Source organism: Carlito syrichta, unplaced genomic scaffold (assembly GCF_000164805.1).
Source record: "Carlito syrichta isolate Samal-C Ts95f unplaced genomic scaffold, Tarsius_syrichta-2.0.1 Scaffold99904, whole genome shotgun sequence".
Classification (NCBI taxonomy): Eukaryota; Metazoa; Chordata; class Mammalia; order Primates; family Tarsiidae; genus Carlito; species Carlito syrichta.
Window position 1 is genome coordinate 52,815 of NW_007044000.1, and position 18,706 is coordinate 71,520.

The following is an 18,706-nucleotide window of genomic DNA, read 5'->3' on the forward strand; positions in this document are numbered from 1 at the left end:
AGCCTCGACCTGCTGGGCTCCGGTGATCCTTCCACCTCAGCCTTCCAAGTAGCCGGAATTACAGGCATCCGCTACCATGCCCAGCTGATTTTTTGATTTATTGTAGAGATGAGGTCTTGCTGCCCAGGCGGGTCTCGGACCCACAGGCTCAGGCAATCCACTCACCTCAGTCTCCCAAAGGCGCAAGATTACAGGCTGAGCCACCAAGCCCGGCGACATTAAATCTTAAAGCTGGGGAATAACCTCCCTCGACTTCATGTCCAGCACACTGGTGTGGGGTTGGGCTCCCAAAGCCTTGGGCATCCCTTCCCCCATGGCTTTTCTGGGCTCAGGCCATGCTTCAGCTTTCCCAGGCTAGCAATGAACTCTGGTAGCTCTAGTGTTGTAAGGTCTTGGTGGTGGTCCCACCCCCATGGCTCCACTAGGTATTGTCCTGGTGAAAACTCTGTGGCAAGTTCGACCCCACATTTCTGTTTGGCATTGCCCTAGTGGGGGCTTTCTGTTCTCTCTGTGGTGGCTCCGCCCTTCCATCAGTCTCCACCTGGGCCCACAAGCCATTCCATACATTCTTTGAAATCCAGGTGGGAGCTGTCATGCCTCCCAGGCTCTTGCATTTTGTGAGCCTGCAGAATTAACACAACCATATGGACACCTCCAAGGTTTAGCGCTTGTACCTTTCAGAGCAGTGGGTTGAACTGCACCTGGGCCACTTGAGCCACAGTTGGGGTAGCTGAGGAGTGCTGGGCTAGAATGTAGGGGGCAGACACGGGGTCTTGGGCAACAAGCCAGTGGAAGGTGTTGTGGGTCTGTTCCAAGAAACCATTCTGCCCTCTTAGGCCTCCAGGCCTGTGACAGGAGGGGAAGCTTCTAAGATCTCTGAAATGCCTTCAGGGTCTTCCTTCCATTCTCTTGATCATTCTTCTCTCTGTTCTAATCTCCTCAGCAAAGGTCACTGGGCTATACCCTAAATTTCCTCTGCTGAACTTGCTTTTTCACTCTTTACATGGCCAGGCTTGAGAGTTTTCCCAGCCTTTCTTCTTTGCTTCCCTTTTGATTATAAACTCCATCTTTAAGTCATTTTTCCTTCTCACAGGTTAAAATAAGTGGTTAAAGGTAGCCATGCAGCAATTTGAATGCTTCACTGCTTACATATTTACTTCTCCAGATATCCTAATTCACAGATCTGAAGTTCTGCATTTCATAAAGCCCTAAGACATGGACACAAAGCAGCTAAATTCTTTGCCAGCTTATAACGAGAATGGCCTTTACTCAAGTTTCCAACACTTCATCCCTCAGTTCCACCTGAAACCTCATCAGAATGGCCCTTACTGTCCATATGTCTATCAGCATTATGGTCATAACCACTTAACCAGTCTCTGTGGAGTGCCAAACATTCCCGAGTCTTCTTGTCTTCTAAGCTGTGAGAAATAAGAATGGTGATTTATTTTCAAATTGGAGCCCAGTTTATCTGGGGCTCTCAAGATGGTGTCTAAATGCTTTGTGCTTCTCTTCGCTGATTCACTTCCTGCTTCTTTGTGCTTCCTTTTTGTGGGCTCTTTACTTTGGTGGGCTACTTTGGGCAGAATCCAATCAGAATAGTAATCCTGTAAGCCAACTGGCAAATAGGACACGTAAATGAGATAATTCTGTAAAACCAATCAACATGTAACTTGTAGGCATCCTATGGCAAAGCATGTAACTCCTGCAAGTATTCCTCCAATGAGGAACTAGGAGAGGGATGTGCATTTTAGGGATAAAGGTGCTGATTCTTCCTGCTTTGGTTTGCTTGCTCACCAGATATCAATCTTGCAAAACCATCATTAAAGTCCCACTTCTGCTGCACTCCACGTCTCTGTGTCCATCCTTTGATTTTGGACAGGTGAGTTCAATTCTCATATAAGCCTTCACCAGAATCTACGCTTTTTCAAGCCTGCTCCTCCAAATTCTTCCAGCCTCTGTCCAATACCCAGTTCCAAAGCCGCTTTCGAATTTTCAAGTATTTCTTATAAGCAACACCCCACTGTCAGTACCAATTTTCCTATCTTAGTTCATTTTCTGTTGCTTATAATAGAATGCCTAAAATTGAGTAATTTATAAAGAAAAATAAATTTATTTCTTACAATTAAAGAGACTAAGAAGTCCAAGGTTGAGAGGCCATATCTGGTGAGGGTCTTCTTGTTGGTGGGTGCTCTCTCCAGAGTCCTGGGGCCGTGCAGGGCATCACTTTGCGAGTGGCCTGAGTGTGCTAGATTGGGTTTCTTTTCCTCTTTCTATAAGTCCACCAGTCCCCATAAATCCATTATTCTATGAACGAATGAATCCATTCATATGAGCAGAGACTTCATTACCCAGTCACCTCTTAAACGCTCTATCTCTCAATACTGCCACGTTGGGGATCGAGTTTCAGCATGAGTTTCGGGGGGAACAAATACTCAAACCATACAACCTGGAAATTACTGTTAACATTCCAAACTGTGGGATGCAAGCAATAATACATTCTAAAAAATTAGTAAGGAGTAATTATTGCATTATACTGAAATATTGCATTGTAAATCGTTTTAGCATTGAATTTGATGTATCTTTTAATTTTTGGAACTGAACCCTAAAGTAAATGCTGATTTCTCTTGAGACAAGGTAATACTTAATGATAAATTCTAATGTTTCTTGATTGTCCAGAAAGGATTTTAAGAGCTTGAATGGTACATGTGTCCAAAAAACCTGTAACAACAGATGACAGAATGGAGGGTTTTGTTTACCAAGAGCACACCATTAGCAGAATTGAAGAATTCATGTTTATTTTTTAACTTTTAGGGGACAGTCTTTTCCTCTGGTTTTCAGACTTTGAGATTGTAAGACCTCAAAGTATTTTTTGAAAATTAGGAACCAACGTGAGATTGCTAATGTTTTGTTTCCTACAATTTAAACACATATATATATTTTAAAAACCATATCATCTATCATAATTTCATAAAAGAAAGGCCACTCTAATAACCGAAAATGCAGAACTGTCCATCAGGTTGAAAACTTCATCATAGATTAGTGTTGGGGAGGGGATACACCATAACATTTGATTTTTAAAATTAATTCCTTGTTTCTAATCACCATTGGAGTCACCACTGCAGTGCCTACTAGAGTTCAAAATTCTGTTTTTTAGAATGCTACTGTGGGATGTAACTATAAGTAATATTATCAAACTGTAAAAATTAAGCATCCTACCCCTTTGAAATAGGCAAAGACTGGATATATAAAACCTTATTCTTCATCAGCAAACCAGTAGTTGCTGGCTGGTAAAGTTCCCAGATGGGGACCCACCCTGGTCACTTAACAGAGTTATCACTGCCTTTAAATCAGGCATGCACTGCTTTTCCGGAGCACTTCTGGCTTGTGATGTGGTATGTGGTAGCTCAGGGGAACCTGGGAATGACCTGGAGTAAGGAAATCCCTGATCTCTGATAAGACACTGTACTACATTCCCAAGCCCACAACCTGGAATTCATACTAACTCAACTGCTGGTGACAAGTCCCTGTAGCCATCGACTACCTTATCATTTCTGGAATTATAGGGGACACTGACTTGATTTAACATCTCCTCTTAGGTAACAGAAAATGTACCTGAGAGCAATTTCACTTTACTAAGAGAAATAGAGAAAGTCCCCGAGAGTCAAAGAATGAACATAAAAACTAGACAGCATCTTTTTCATGTAGAATTATTACTTTTTCCTTTTTTACTAATTTCTTTGTTTTTTGTTTTTTTTTTTTTTTGAGTTGGAGTCTCACTCGGTTACCCAGACTGGAGTGCAGTGGCTGCTCCCGGCCCCCGCAGCCTTGCCTGCTGGGCTCCGGCGATCCTTCCACCTCAGCCTTCCGAGTAGCCAGAATTACAGGCATGAGCTACCACGCCCGGCTAGTTTTTTGATTTATTGTAGAGATGAGGTCTCGCTGCCCAGGCGGGTCTCGAACCCGCGGGCTCAGGCAATCCACTCACCTCAGCCTCCCAAAGGTGCGGGATTACAGGCTGAGCCACCGAGCCCGGCTTTACTAATTTCTTTTTTAAAGAAAAAAAAGTAAGTCATTTTGTCTTCTACCCATGAAATTAAGTATTCCATCTTCCAAAAGATTGATCTTCATTCCAGATACAGTAACAGTGGCTTCCTTTTTTACGAGCATGATCAGATTTACATGAAAACTGCCTGACTTTGATTTTCAATTGTTCTACCTCACCCTGGGACTCTCACCAGCTCCCGTGTGTCTGCAGACAGCAATGAGCCACACCAGTTGCCTTGATCACTCCCTAAGCTGCCACCTGCCGTCGCCTCCCACCTTTGATCCTTTGCCATCATCAGTGTCGTCTTCAAACAGCACGGCTGTGTTCTGACTGCAAAAACAAGCATACTCCTCAGTGGAAAAATACCACATTCCAGCTTGGTGAAGCAGGTGGTGTATTTCATGGGATGGAGCAGAAAGTAGCATCTCTTCCTCTCAAACAAGAAGGGAGACTATTAGCACATCAGCACATGAAGTCGTGCACGATGAATTTTAAGTGCTGTCTCACAAATGAAAATGTGGTAAAATTTGAGAAATCAGCTTTTAGAAAGTGTTTAAGTCCATTATTCAAACCCAAACTCAACTTTGAGGAAAAAAAAAAAACTTTTCCCATCTTTCAGAAGGATGGAGCAGATGATTTTCAAGATGTTCATACTTCCTGTTGCTCTGTGAGATCTAAACCCTGACCTCAGCATAACATAATGACCACCACAGTACATACAGCAGGACACCCAACATGTTTTTCAGCCCTCATCTGGACTAAATATCTCATTGTACTTATAGCCCAGAAAGGCAGAAGACAAAAAAGGTTTGTGTTTTTCCTGTATGTGGACAATTAGAATTAATATAATTAAATTACTCAGTCTAGGAAAAAAAGAAAAAGAAACATATTTGGACATCAGAGTTTCAACTACAAGCTTGGAAAAACTCAGTTTTTAATTTCTGTTTTTGGAAGAAGTGTCTTTTTTCTATTAAGGCTGGCTTTTCTGAAGCTAAACAGGACCAAACAGAGTTTCCACAACGTGAAGACAAAACCTCATAACCAAGAACGGGAGCCATCCCATGCCACAGGAATATCCTTGCAAATGCAGACAGTCTGCCTGATTTTGACTTGGACTGAGAAAGAATACTGCTGATACTACACAGAGTCCTCCATAGCAAAGGCCTCTGCCACTGGATCACTTATAGATGTGGCAACTGCTATTTAGGGCCATACTGTCCTCAAGGTGATGACATGTACATAAAAAAAAAAAATTAGCTTCTTATTTTTGCACACACTGCTGAAATGACTGAAGCAGAAACTCTATCGTTTTGCTACGTATGCTGGTGCAAACTTGCAAACCGGCATGGTGTTACTTTTGAGACCAAAGGAAGCCAACATTAGACTCAGTCAGCTCAGCTGGGCATGGCTCCATAGGGAATGCAGGCCCTATAATTCCTATACAATAATGTCTTCCTCTGTTTACAAGGATGGCAACAGAAGGAGTGACCCAACATAGACAATTCTGAGCCCTGAAACATCATGCACATCAATGAAAAGCTGTGGAAACCTGTTTCTTACTGGCCTCTTGCTTTTCTGGAGGGCAGGAAGTAACCCTGTCTCTGGGTTGGGTGCCACATCTAGGTAGGTCCGGTAGCTGCTGCTTGGCACTGCTGAGTTTGCCATCATGTGATGAATGAGGCAGGAGGCCCCCCCAGCCAGTTGTAACATCTAGGAACCCATATAATCAGATCCTTATAGAACACCTATCTGGTGAAGAGGTGTGATTTTTAAATTATGAGAAAGAAAGCTTATTGCATTCTTTACAGGATAGATCTTGGGACAGCCTAGCACAACTGTTACTTCTGAGTGGGCATCTAATATTTCTAAATAACCAAAAAAAAAAAAAAAATTAGCCAACAGATAACAAACCAATAATTGGAGCAGAAAATGTGGGGTAATATATGTGTTGGCTTAGCTTATGAATGTATCAGCTCTGTTTAATGCATTTTTAGCTTGATTGTATATGGAAAAAAAATAACTGAAAATTAGCTGGGCATGGTGACACATGTCTATGGTCCCAGCTACTTGGGTGACTGAAGCAGAAGGGTGAATCACCTGAAGCCAGGAAGTCAAGGCTGTGGTGAGCCATGATCATGCCACTGCATTCCAGCCTGGGTGACAGAGTGAGATCCTGACTCAAAAAAAAAAAAAAAAAAATAGTTGAAGTATAAAAAAATATAATTGTATATATAATACACTATTGTCTGCTCCATCGGTGAGAGGAATGATCTGTTCTTCTGTTTTTATATCTATCACTGTGGCTACAAAAAATATTGGCAATTTAATAAGTAATGTAATAAACTAACATTTTGTAAACATATGTTAAACATTTTAAAATCACAAAACGAGCTTTTACCTCTTTTTTAACCTTTGCAGATTGTTAAGGGTCCTTCTAGTTTTGAAGGATACAGCTAAGTCCCAAACCTTCTTGGTTTTCTCTCTTCAACCTGATTTTATCTTAGGGAAGAACAGGTTGTTCCACTAGCTTTGGACAAACGTTGTTGGGAGAAAGGAAACTCTGGCTTGCTGGAAAGTGAGCAGGCACAGCCGGAAAGCATGGTTCTCCTGCAGCAGAGGCACACAGGAGGTGCCAGTCTTGTGCACACGTGGGAGAAGTCAGAGGACTTCCTTAAGATCAATGAGAGGCACAACTCCAAAATTCCTCCCCCTGACCACCAGCTGGATTTTCTAAGCTGTTTTATCTCTAATGTAGAAACATAGTTTTCAAGAACTTTCTTATTCTTTGAAATATATACCTCCCCAAATGGTCTGCAACTGAAGGTAGAAAGATTTTTTTAAGTTGTGGATTTTACTTTATTTTGTTTAAATTGCCTACAAAGAAAGGGACAGTAATTGAATGTGACAATGAATTTGAGGTTTAACACACTGATGGCAGATCACATCTCTTTTCAGGTTTATAGCAACGGTTCCTTTTAGTTCCAAATGTTAATTTTGGTTGTAACATTATCTGTGGCTATGTGGAAAATATGACTGTTCTGTTTGTTAGGAATGAATCAAAAGGGAAACTTGTGAGCCTTGAAAACTAAACGTGGGAGAACACAATTCTTAAATATAGCTATAATGGGGATGATGCTTTCTATTTTGGTTAAGAGGCACAAAAGAGACTAAATGCTATGCTCTCCGGGGCCCCTCCTAACAAATGTGGTGCAGCCATCTGGCACTTTCAACACTACTGTGTGGTATGATCATTAATACTACCTGCTTAGTATTTCTGAAGTTACATTGTATGTACAAGGAATTGAGTGATATTTTGAAGACCACATAGTTAATGTCTGTATCAACTGTGGTTAGAAAGAACAGTTTCTCCAAAAACAGTTCACAATTACCAATAACTAAGATTCAGTTTCCAGTAGCCTTTGAAGAACTAAGTAAAGTCTGATCACATCCCAGAAACATTAAGGATTAGAGTTATCCTGGCATAATCAATTACAAGGAACAAAATGTTTCCACGATGACTTGAAAAATCTTATATTCTGTAGATAAAAGCAACATGCATTTTTTTTTACAAAAATACATAATAGAAAATTGAATTTAAAAAATAGCAGATGACCTTATAAGAAGTTATTCTTAGAAAAGGGTAGCAAAATCAGGCAAATCTGTTGTGGGCTGATTTAAGAGAGCTGAGTTCATGAGCACCACTGAAGAAGTATTTCCAAATCTAGTTAAAACAAACTCTGTGTGAGGGAGAGCAATCAAAATCTTTTCATCGTTCAGGAATAAAGCAGTACAAGCGAAGTGTGCCTCACGAAAAGCCAATTTATGAAAATCAAGATGGAGAGAGATGGCTATTTACTTTAAAACAAAATATCTTAAAATAGCAAGCACTTCTAGTGCATTTATTTACATTATGACCATGAGTTTTCTATTTAAATTCTCTACATACCCTTCTTTATAAATACATTCATTGTCTATTTGATTTTTGCTCAAAGTATGCAGGCCTTTGCACAGTTTTCCTGTTAAAGATCCTTAAATTCAAGATGTCTATGACTAAACCCCTGATTTCCCTACACTTTTATATTATTCCTGAGTTACTTTTTAAAAAATTAGCATCACCAATCATTTTCTCCATCCAGATACCCAAGTTAGAATTTCTGGAACATCTTGAACACCCCTTACTAAGCTCCCCACCTTCTTTATTATCTAAGTTCTGTGGAGTGTGCACCTCATACTCTCTTGAACAAAACTCGCTTCCCTGATGCTTCTGTCCTGGTTAAGGGTTTCACATGTACCTATCTCAGATCTCTAACATCTGTCTTTTATTCTTTCTGCCTTTAGTGTCAAAACTTGTATACACTTCCCCCTCCTCATACCCACAAGGTACCAGATGACTTTTTGAAAATGTCAATTTAATGGTATCACCTGAACAGCTCTCCATAATCTAAGAGATAACAATCAAATTAGAAAAGTATTTCAAGTTAAGCCTAACTCTCCAACTGTATCCCTTATCATTTCTCCACCAAGAACTCTATAGGAGGGGAAAAAATAAATTAATATTTAAAAGAAGAATCAGTTACAATTTAAGCCAGTATCAAAATAAATCCTTTATACCTAGAAGTTTTTAAAAAAATATTTGATACATTTGTTTCATTTCCTAGTTTACAAGTAGTATGTATCAATTAACTATTTTCTTATAATACTTAAAAAGCAAATGTAAATGCATTCAGTGTGATAACCTTGGTCTAAGTCTACAGTATGTTTACTTGGTATGTTTGAACTGCTCTAACAGTCGCTACCATGGAGAGTGTCAAGAGTATTTAGTAACAGCTAAAGAGGCTCTCTCAAACTCTGGAAACAAAGATGCTTTTAAAGAATCACAATTGTGAAAATACCATTTAGGCTTCCTTTGATTTAGATGGAATTTAAACATCTTCATAATAATTATAATTGTACAAACATCAGTTATGCACAACTGAGAGTCATTCTCCCTTTAGGGGACAAGGAGGAATCATGCTGCAGATTCCCAGTGAAATCTATTTCGTTTCAACCAGTCCAACTAAATATTCTCTGACCCACAGTTGATGAAATATCTCCCTCCCTACTGGGGATGCTCCCCCTGCCCTGCCCAAGTCTTAAGAAACACTGCCATAGAAAGCTACTGTTTCACCCCAGCAGGGTGAGGCATTTTCTTCATGTGTATAGGAGTAGGAAGAGAGGGAGGGAGGGAGGGAGAGAGGGATAACACTGCCTCAGGGACAGATGACAAGTTGGACGGAAATGCAAAATTAACCCATGCTTTATTCTAAAGCTGCACTGTCCAATACAGTTGCCACTAGCCACATGTGGCTATAGATCACTTGAAATGTGCCTAGTCCAAATTGAAATGTGCTGGAAGAGTAAAATATACACCAGATTTTGAAGATCTACTATGCAAAAAAAAAGATAAATTATCTCGTCAATGACTTTTTATATTGATCACATGTTTAAATAATATTCAGCTCATATTGGCTTAAACAATATGTAGTATTACAATTAGTTTCACTTGTTTCTTTTTCTTGTTTTTAACATAGCTATTAAAATTTTATATTACAGATTAGCTCATGTTAAATCTTTATTGGACAGCACTGTTCAACTGTTATTCTTTTTAAATAAATAAATGACCAACATCCTGCTTCATTATTATTTGCCTTTCTGTAATAAAAGCAGAATATAGAACCTATATTGACAAGGGGAGATGAGGAGTAGGAGGTAATGAGAATCCAATTATCTCTATTATGTGATTGTTGAAATTTTGAACAGATGTAAAGAGGATTAAAAAAAAAAAGATGCTGCATCAAATCTACATGTAAACCAATTCTGCAGAGGCAACCTGTGGCATGGATACCAAAAAACTGGAATAATGGCACTCAAGCATGGATACCAAAAAAATGGAATAATGGCCTTCCCATATTTCCAACCTATGCAACAAGACCAATGGCCGGCCTAGCACAACAGAGCCATTGGTCCACCTGAAGCTTCAGGTGTTAGGTGTTCTCCATTTTGCTGCTAGTGATGATTTACACAGAAGGATATTTACTAATCAACCAAGGACTCTTTGGAAGTGATGCCTACAAATGCCTGAACTTCTTGGTTTCAGCATTCTACTTCATAACTACCCAGTTGATCCAGACGGCATATCCTTCGTTAATAGCAAAGTGACATAAATTATTAATTATTTTTAAAGTTCAGATTAATGACTAAAATTCTAAATTCACAGTGTCATTCTAAGCAGGTGGCACCTTCTAATTTGGCAATAATGTGTGCTTATAATAACGGGGTATAGTACACAATTGTTGGAAAATGATGCATTTTAAATGTCATATTTAAAGTCAAGCAAAGTGAGTGTAAAGTTTTCTTTAAAACACACACAAACACAAGCATACACCAACATGAGCCAAACTTGTGTCATAAAACACAAGCTTTCATAAGTCATAAATAAGAAAATTAAGATAACATCAATCAATGTTATTAGTGTTAGTACAGGAAGCAGAACTGCTGGTTTAGAACAGTTCTCTGTCTTACCTTATTAGCCTCCTCCTTTTTATAGATTAGAGTACAGTGGGAGCATAAGTGCATTTAGGTTACAGAAATTCATCCATAGGCACTTGGCACAAAGAAAGGGTTATTTTTTAAAACAACAAACAAAAACTCTACCTTCATTCAATAAAAATTTGCCCCAGAGTAAGAAAAGAAACAGAACTGTCTCTTTTTCAAGTGTTTTCAGATCACAAGACTGTCATGGTGGGTTCTGGTCTCACAGAAAACTGAAGATACTGTAAATAGCTTTGTCTCTACCTAGCCTTAATTTGTATGTTGATTTAAGAATCTAAATCCCAGCAAGATGGAACTTGGCTGTATACTGATAGCACAATGTGGTTTTCATTTTGTCATGATGTCAATTATATTGGTTCCTACCATTTTTCTGTCTCCATTCCTCTATCCACATGACTTTATGTGTGAGTTTTAGAAAGATCATTTTGTCTAATATGTAGCAAACAGACAGAATGTAGCAAGAATCAGGGACAACAGTTCCTTGCTGAACTGAATTACTGAAATGATGGGAAGGAATGGAAGTGGATCAATTTTCTTGGAAAAGATGTTCTTTATAGTTACTTTATGGAGCTTGATTCAGTTCTTAAGGGAGAGGTCAAAAATTACAGAGTATTAGTATTTCTCTAGCATGAGTGTGTACATTTATATTCCTTTCCCAAAATATTTTTTAAAAAGAAATGTTCTAAAATCTCAATGTTCTATTTTTTAAAAAGAAACATTTTAAAATGTTAAGGTGACCTTCTTTCTCTTTTCAGTAGTCTCATATTGGGTACAGAGTTTGTGACCTGAAAAGTTTTTAATGCATTTAAACATTAAACATTTGTTCCAGGAACTGCTAAGCTTCTAGAAATACTGAAATGAAAAATACTGATTTTTTTTTTCCTTATCTCATCTAATTACAAATGTGACATAGGAGATAGTCCTATAAGTGGCATAATGTACATGAAAGACAAAGGAGAAAATGTAGACACCACCATTGAAAACGGTAGCCAAATTAGTTCACCGTTTTCCCTCATACATAGGGTACTGCTTGTAGCTCAGGTCATTTCCTAACTTTGAACTCAAAAGCTGATGAGTTTCTGAAGTTCTTTTAAGCTATTCAATTCCCAGAATGGCATGCTATAAGGAGAAGATGATTTCATTTGCTCCAGCAAGTGATAAATATGACATCATTATATTTTAAAACCCTGCAAAACAAACAGTACCATATGGTTTCTCTTCTTCCAACTGCAATCTGTAGTATTCTAATAAACTGCTGGTTAGGTCTAGGAATATTTTTGGCCAGATTTTTCTTTTTTCCTTGTTATAACTGGTTTGCTAATAGATTCTTTAGCTTTAGAGTTATAATTAGAACTCTAGGTTACTACTTTGCATAATCTAGCTGTAACTGCTGTTTGGGTGAAATCCAACCAATTTAAACATCGGAACCTTCAAAATCACCAATATCAGGCAAAATCAATAATAAATGCCATGCTTCAATAATCTAGGTTGTCTAATAATGCTTACCCAACTGTCAAATTGTTTTAGAGACTAGATGGCAAGCAGTATTAGAATTACCAATGCATTTTAAGACATCACAGTTGTAAATGACAATAAGCTATTGTTCTCTAATAAATACTAATGATGATGACCAAGAACAAAAATTCACTTGGGGTTAAAGACCTACCCTAGTCTTATGTCTCTCATCTATTAAATGAGTGTACCTGGGTGAGTCACTTAACATGTCTCTGTAATCCCAGCACTTTGGTAGGCCGAGGCAAGAGGATTGCCTGAGCCCGCGGGTTCAAGATCAGTCCGGACAACTTGGCGAGACCTCATCTCTACAATAAATAAAAAAATTAGATGGGCATGGTAGTGCATGCCTGTAGTTCCAGCTACTTGGAAGGCTGAGGTGGAAGGATCGCTGGAGTCCAGCAGGTCGACACTGAGGTGGCTGTGAGTGTACCAATGCACTCCAGCCTCAGTGACAGAGTGAGACTCTAACTTACAAAAAAAAAAGCTTTTCTAAGTCTGTTTACTCACTTGTAAAATGGGAATTATGATATCTAACGATAATAGGCATTTGGAAAGTTTTTACAAATTGCATGGCTGAATTTGCTTCCTGTGCCTGGAGAATTTCCTAGCACATAAGCAGCCATAAAGCCCAGTTCTATAGCGTGAATGAACATATATGTTTGCAGCTGCCCACCCTCCTGTCCATTTTCTGACCTGGTCCTCCAGCCTTCCCAGCAACTCTGTGAGCTGCCTGAGAGTCTTTCAAAAAATTCCACTCTTCATCATCAGTCAGAGCCACTTTCTGTTGTTTACAACCAAGAAGCCTCACTTCCACTCCAAAAATATTTCTCAGATCTGTCCGCTTCTCTTTATCTCAGCTGTCACTCTAATCCCAACTACCGTGTTATCTTTTCTGCACGAACGCAGTGGCTTCCTGGCTGGTCTTCCTGCACTGGTTCTTATTCCCCTCCAACCCTTTCTACACACAACAGCTACAGTGATCATTCACCGATACAAATAAAATTATAATATCCTCCTCCATGAAATCCTTTGCATTGACTTAAAAATATAGTTTAAAAATCTTTTACACAATCAATATAGCTCAACATGATCTGGCCTCATCTTCCTTTCCAACCCCAAATGTCCATCAACTGATGAGTGCATAAATGCAAGGTGGTATGTCTATGGAATTAAATATGATATATGCTACAAGATGGATTAACCTTGAAAACATGCTCTCTCTATATACTCTTAAAGTCTATTTTTCTCAACTCTCCATAGAAATCCATGAAGTCAGTATTTTTTCCAAGAGATACTTAAAAATACTTAAGACTATATAATTATAATTAGTAAATTCACATTGTCCATTCACAATCTCTTTTGGAGGGGCTGTGTTTTATCTTGTATAACCAGGCACTGCTAAATTAATGTGATGAAACCTTCAGAGTGAGAGAGAGCAACTGTTGTCCTCACTAGCATTGACACTTCTAGTACTTGTTACCCCCAATCCACATTACTGTTCCCCAATGATCCTAAAAGTTGGAAAAAATTTCTCTATCTGTGAATGACAGATCTTTCGTTCCAAAGAGAAATGCTGCTCACATGTTCTTGCTCTCTCTTTCTATTTAGTTTTCTCTACTGAAGAATGTTGAATACTTTGAAGACTACCTCTGCTCTATAATGCACTCACCCCAAATTGCCCTCAAAAAGAAAATAATATTTTTCCTTGAAATTAATCAGGCAATATTCCAGGAACCAGTGAACACTCCTACACTAAGATTGGTCCCTACCAAACCAGCAACTCAGAAGAGAGATAGTTTGTATTCTTTCCTTTCCGACTCAAAAGAATTCATTGTGGGATCCTGGGACCAACCATCAGTTGCCATTTTTTCACAAGAAGCCTGGGGCCCTTTTAAAAAATGAAGATTCTGGGTGGTCTATACCGATAGCCCAGGGCTGCCAAAGGGCAGGGAGACTGGCCCCTGCCTCAAGTCTGCACGACACAGGGCATTTTACCATATAAAGAACAATTCTGAGGGATGGAAGGGAGGCAGCCACAAGAATGCACCCACAGACCTCCAACAATGGTGAGCTGACTGGCCAAGGGCCCAGCTATTGGGGGCACTGAAACCACCTGCCACATTTGTGCCAAGGCCACAATTCTTCCATGCTGCTCCCAGGCAAGGACAGAGCACAGCAAGGGATACAACTGTGGGACTCCTGATGACTTCACAAGACCATCTAAGGCACCCTCACCAATTTTCCCTCCCTCTCTCTTCCTCACTGGGCTGACTGACACAGCTGACTGATTTGCATCTGCCTCCTGCCCTGGCCCTTTCTACCCTGGTCCCTCCTGTCCATTTCTCCCACAGGTGTTACTCCCAATAAAAAAAAAAAAACACTTGCATGTTGAATCCTTCTTGGCATTTGCTTCTCTGATGACCCAGCCAAACAGATCTGGGCTAATATCATTGCTTAGATTTACATTTTCCCAAAACTAGCAACTTTTAACCAGGTTCTTAAAAAATGGATAAACAAACGGAGATTTTGCATTGTAGATCTCAGCTACAGAGTTTCTCCTCCATGCCATTCATCCCTATCTTGAAAAAGACAGTAATAAAGGAAAATTAAGTTTTTAAGTAGATGTGTCAAATTAATAACTTTCCTAATACTAAGAGATTCTCCTTTAATTACAGATCCACCCAGTCCTAATGAGAAGGGAGCAAATTAGGAGCCATTATTCAAAACTGGCTACTTCTGTGTGTATCTCTCTGATTCCATTATGAGCTCCTGGTGGGTGAGCACCCTGTTTCAATCATTTTTTTCTGAACACTGGGTTCATAGCAGGTACTCAATAAATGCTGTTGAACCAAGGGAAATGATTAAACCACAGCAAGGTATAGATATTAAACTGAGGGTGGGTACCCAGACCTCTCTAGGGACATAAAAAAGCAAATAAATTACATCTACTGTTTTCATGATACAAACCTCAGAAAAAAAACTTCAAGAGTACTTTTGCAAACCACAGAAAATAAAGTTCAACAAACATCTATCATGGGAATACGCAAAAGATAAAGTGAAAAACATTACAGTACTGACTTTAAACTGTTGAACTCTGCACCCTATTAGCCTAAAATGACTTTCTAGGAACTGGCCAAAACGTCATGTCTAGATTTAGAAGAATAAGTTGCAATAAACACGTGGTTAGATATACATATACAGACTATATACTTGTGCGCGCACACACACACACACACACACACACACACATATATTATATACAATCTATATTTTATAAGCTATAGATACGGTTGTCCCTTAGTATCTGGGGGATTGGTTTCAGAAATCCCCACAGACACCAAAATCCTTGGATGCTCAAGTTGTTTATATACAGTAGTGTAGTATTTGCATATAATCTACACATATCCTTTAAATCAGCTCTACATTACTTAAAATACCTCATAGAATGTAAGTGCTATGTAAATAATTGTTATACTGTACTGTTTAGGGAATGATGACAAGAAAAAAACCCTGTACATGCTACAGATGATTTTTTAAAATATATTTTAGACCCATGGTTGATTGATTCAAAGGATGCAAAACCCTTGGATATGGAGGGATGACTGGATATAGATTTCTTCATACCAATAAATTTCACTGTACTGTAGATTTACTCAAGCCTTATTATTTATGCACTGCCAGCAGATGTTAATACTTCTCCTTAATAAACATAAGGAAAATTCTTAATCTTCCTACCATATCAGGTAAAAGAGTTTTCAAAAACAAAATATTGATCTATTTAGAGGCTGGTAGAGAGTTGACATTTATTAAATAATTTGATAACAGTAAACAGAAATAGAACAGAGTTTGAGAGTTTGATCATCATTATCCACAAAGTTTGAGTCTTTCATCATCATTTTAAAGTAATTTTTTTAAACAGCTGGCATACTATATTAGAGATGATTAAATTCTTACTACAGCAATGAAAACAAGTATATTAGTAGACACCCCAAACAATGAAGTTAAATAATATTTCCCATAGAAGATTAATATGTCTAAATTATACCTTGTCACTGGGGAATTTCTGCTGTACATTAATGGATTTAAAACCTTATTAACTTCCCCACACGGTTTAAGAACCTCATAATAACTCTGGCTTGACTCATGTATTTTTAAGCACAGTCAGTAAATTTGAAAAGGTGGAAAATATTCCACATACCAGAGTCAGAAAAAGCAGAAAACATTTTTCTTCCTCCCCTCTTCATTAATTTCCCCAGAAATTACTTCAAGTGGGGTGAAATTAAAGAATAAAGGTACACCTAAAACAACCTACGGCAATTTGAAATGATTAATTCCAGGTCTTTTAACATACAATGGTCTAATGAAAAGTTTATGTAGAGTAAGTCCTACAGAATTGCAAGTTGGCACTAAACTATCTAACACTGGAAGTCTAATTGTTGCCCCACAGTCTTAGGAAGAAAATAAAAGCTTAACTCTCCACATTTCAAATTGTTAACATGTCATTATTTCCTATGAGTCAACCAAACAACAGATACAATTTGAGATGCCTACCAGGTTTAGGGAGTAATAAAACATCTCACAATAACACCACAGTTGAAGGAACTAATCCTAAATAATTTAATATATACTTTATAAGAAAAAATTAGAAAAGCAAACAATTCTAAGTAATTAAACAGAAGTAATGAATATATGAACAGTTTCAGTTGAAGGTTAAGGAAAACAAAGGGGTCTATAATTTTAGTAATCCTGACAACTTTGGTAGCAAGATGGAATCATCATCATTTTCCAGAGAAGACACTTTTGATTTAATATAGAAAGAAATGAAGTTTTAATGACAACAAGTGAACAGGTGGGAAAGGCACATTTATTCCTTTTCCAAAGGTACTGTCTTCCTAGTTTGCTGTCAGAAACCACTTGTACAAATGCAGGACTTTTGAAACAATTGCTTATAAAGTTTCGTTATAAATGACTTTGGGCAACAAAATGTGGTACACATATTGAATATAAGCAGTCTTTCATGCTACAGCATCTCTTTTCTTTTCTTCATCTGACAAATATTTATTGAGTGCCTAGAACATAATGAACCGTTTTATGCCGGGGCTAAAGATGAAGCATGGATCGACTGGACTAAAATCCCCTCACCACAGGAGCTTACTTTACTTGCTAGGTGAGACAAATGATCAGCAAGAAAGTAAGTAAAGGATCTACAGTGTATGTTTTACCACCGTTCCATAGTCACTCTGCCATAATATTGTCCTTTGGTTCAATGCTACTGGATGTGGTTCAAATAAAGTCATAATATTTTGACTTTATATTCCAGATAGACCCTCTTGGCCAAATTTTAAGGTAGATCTGTCTTAAAAGGATTGCCATGATCTAAACGGGGAATCAACAAACTTTTTTTTTTTTTTTTTTTAACATAACTTAGGCTTTGCAGGCCACCTGTGGTCTGTGTTCTCTATTCTTTCTTTCTTTTAATCCTGTAAAAATGTAAAACCATTCTCATGTCCCAGGTCCCACAAAATAGAGTAGGGGTTGAATTGGCCATGCAGCCACAGTTTGCCAATCTCTGACCAAAAGGCCTGAGTATACTTGCTATTAAGTAGCTATCTTCAGCCCTAAATTTCATGCTTCATTCTAATTTTTGCATTTTCTGATTTTTTGCATTTATTTTTTTGCTTTTTATTATTCATTTACCAAAATCTAATAAAACATTTTTTTCTAGAGCTACAATTGTAGCCTCAAAGTCAGTTCTGAAGAGTAGGGTCACCTGCTCTATTTCACACAAACAACAGAAAAAAAATTCTTAGCAGAAGATCTCTGGCAAGTCAATATACCAAAGATAATCTATATGCTGACAGAGATTGTTCATGCTCCCTACCAATTTCCTGGGGCAGACACATATAAGATTAAATGTTCCCTTACCTTACTGGAGGAACATCAATATTGGAAGAAACAACTTTTCGTTTTTGCTCAAGGAGACAGATGGAACGAGTGTTTTCTTTTTCATGGTCAAGGACCCGGTTGCCTTTTTTGGTGTCTGCTGTTTTCACATCTTCCTCCATGGCCAAGGAGAACAAGTGTTGATGAGACATTTTTTTGCTAGAGTCACGTTTTAAGTCCTCTGATTGAAATGTGAAGGTCATTTCCCGCTTAATGCTCCCCACCTGTGAAACGAAGTACAGACATTCTTACTCCCATAAAACATCAGCTTTGCACAATTACTACAGATGGCCATGAGGAGAGACTACAGACACTATCCCTCCGTTCATCTTGAAGATTTATAGTTTTAATAGGAAGAATGCAATGTAGAAATAAAATAGCTAACTTCACAAAATAATATACAATCAACATATCTGTCATAATGTAAACAAGAACCATCACAAACACAAGAAATACCTGTTAAGTATACAAAAACTTTGAAGATTTGAAAGCATAAATCTTCTAATTCTTTTTTTTAATTGAAAACAGTCTTGTTTTTTCTTCCACAACTAAGAAAACTCAAGTAAGCTCTCAAATACTTCAGGCTGGTTATCATGTTTAATAAAAGAGAGC

General features: G+C 38.2%; 1 protein-coding gene across 1 annotated transcript in view; it reads right to left on the reverse strand.

Annotated features, from left to right (window-relative positions):
• The window catches only part of LOC110596107 (zinc finger protein 704-like), a 20,434-nt gene extending 2,120 nt beyond the window's left edge, over window positions 1–18,314 (reverse strand). Inside the window, exon 1 of the mRNA XM_021715239.1 lies at window positions 18,077–18,314. Within this exon, the coding sequence (XP_021570914.1) occupies window positions 18,077–18,297 (221 nt within the window). The 5' untranslated portion in view covers window positions 18,298–18,314. The remainder of the gene's footprint in view (window positions 1–18,076) is intronic.
• Window positions 18,315–18,706: the final 392 nt, after the last annotated feature.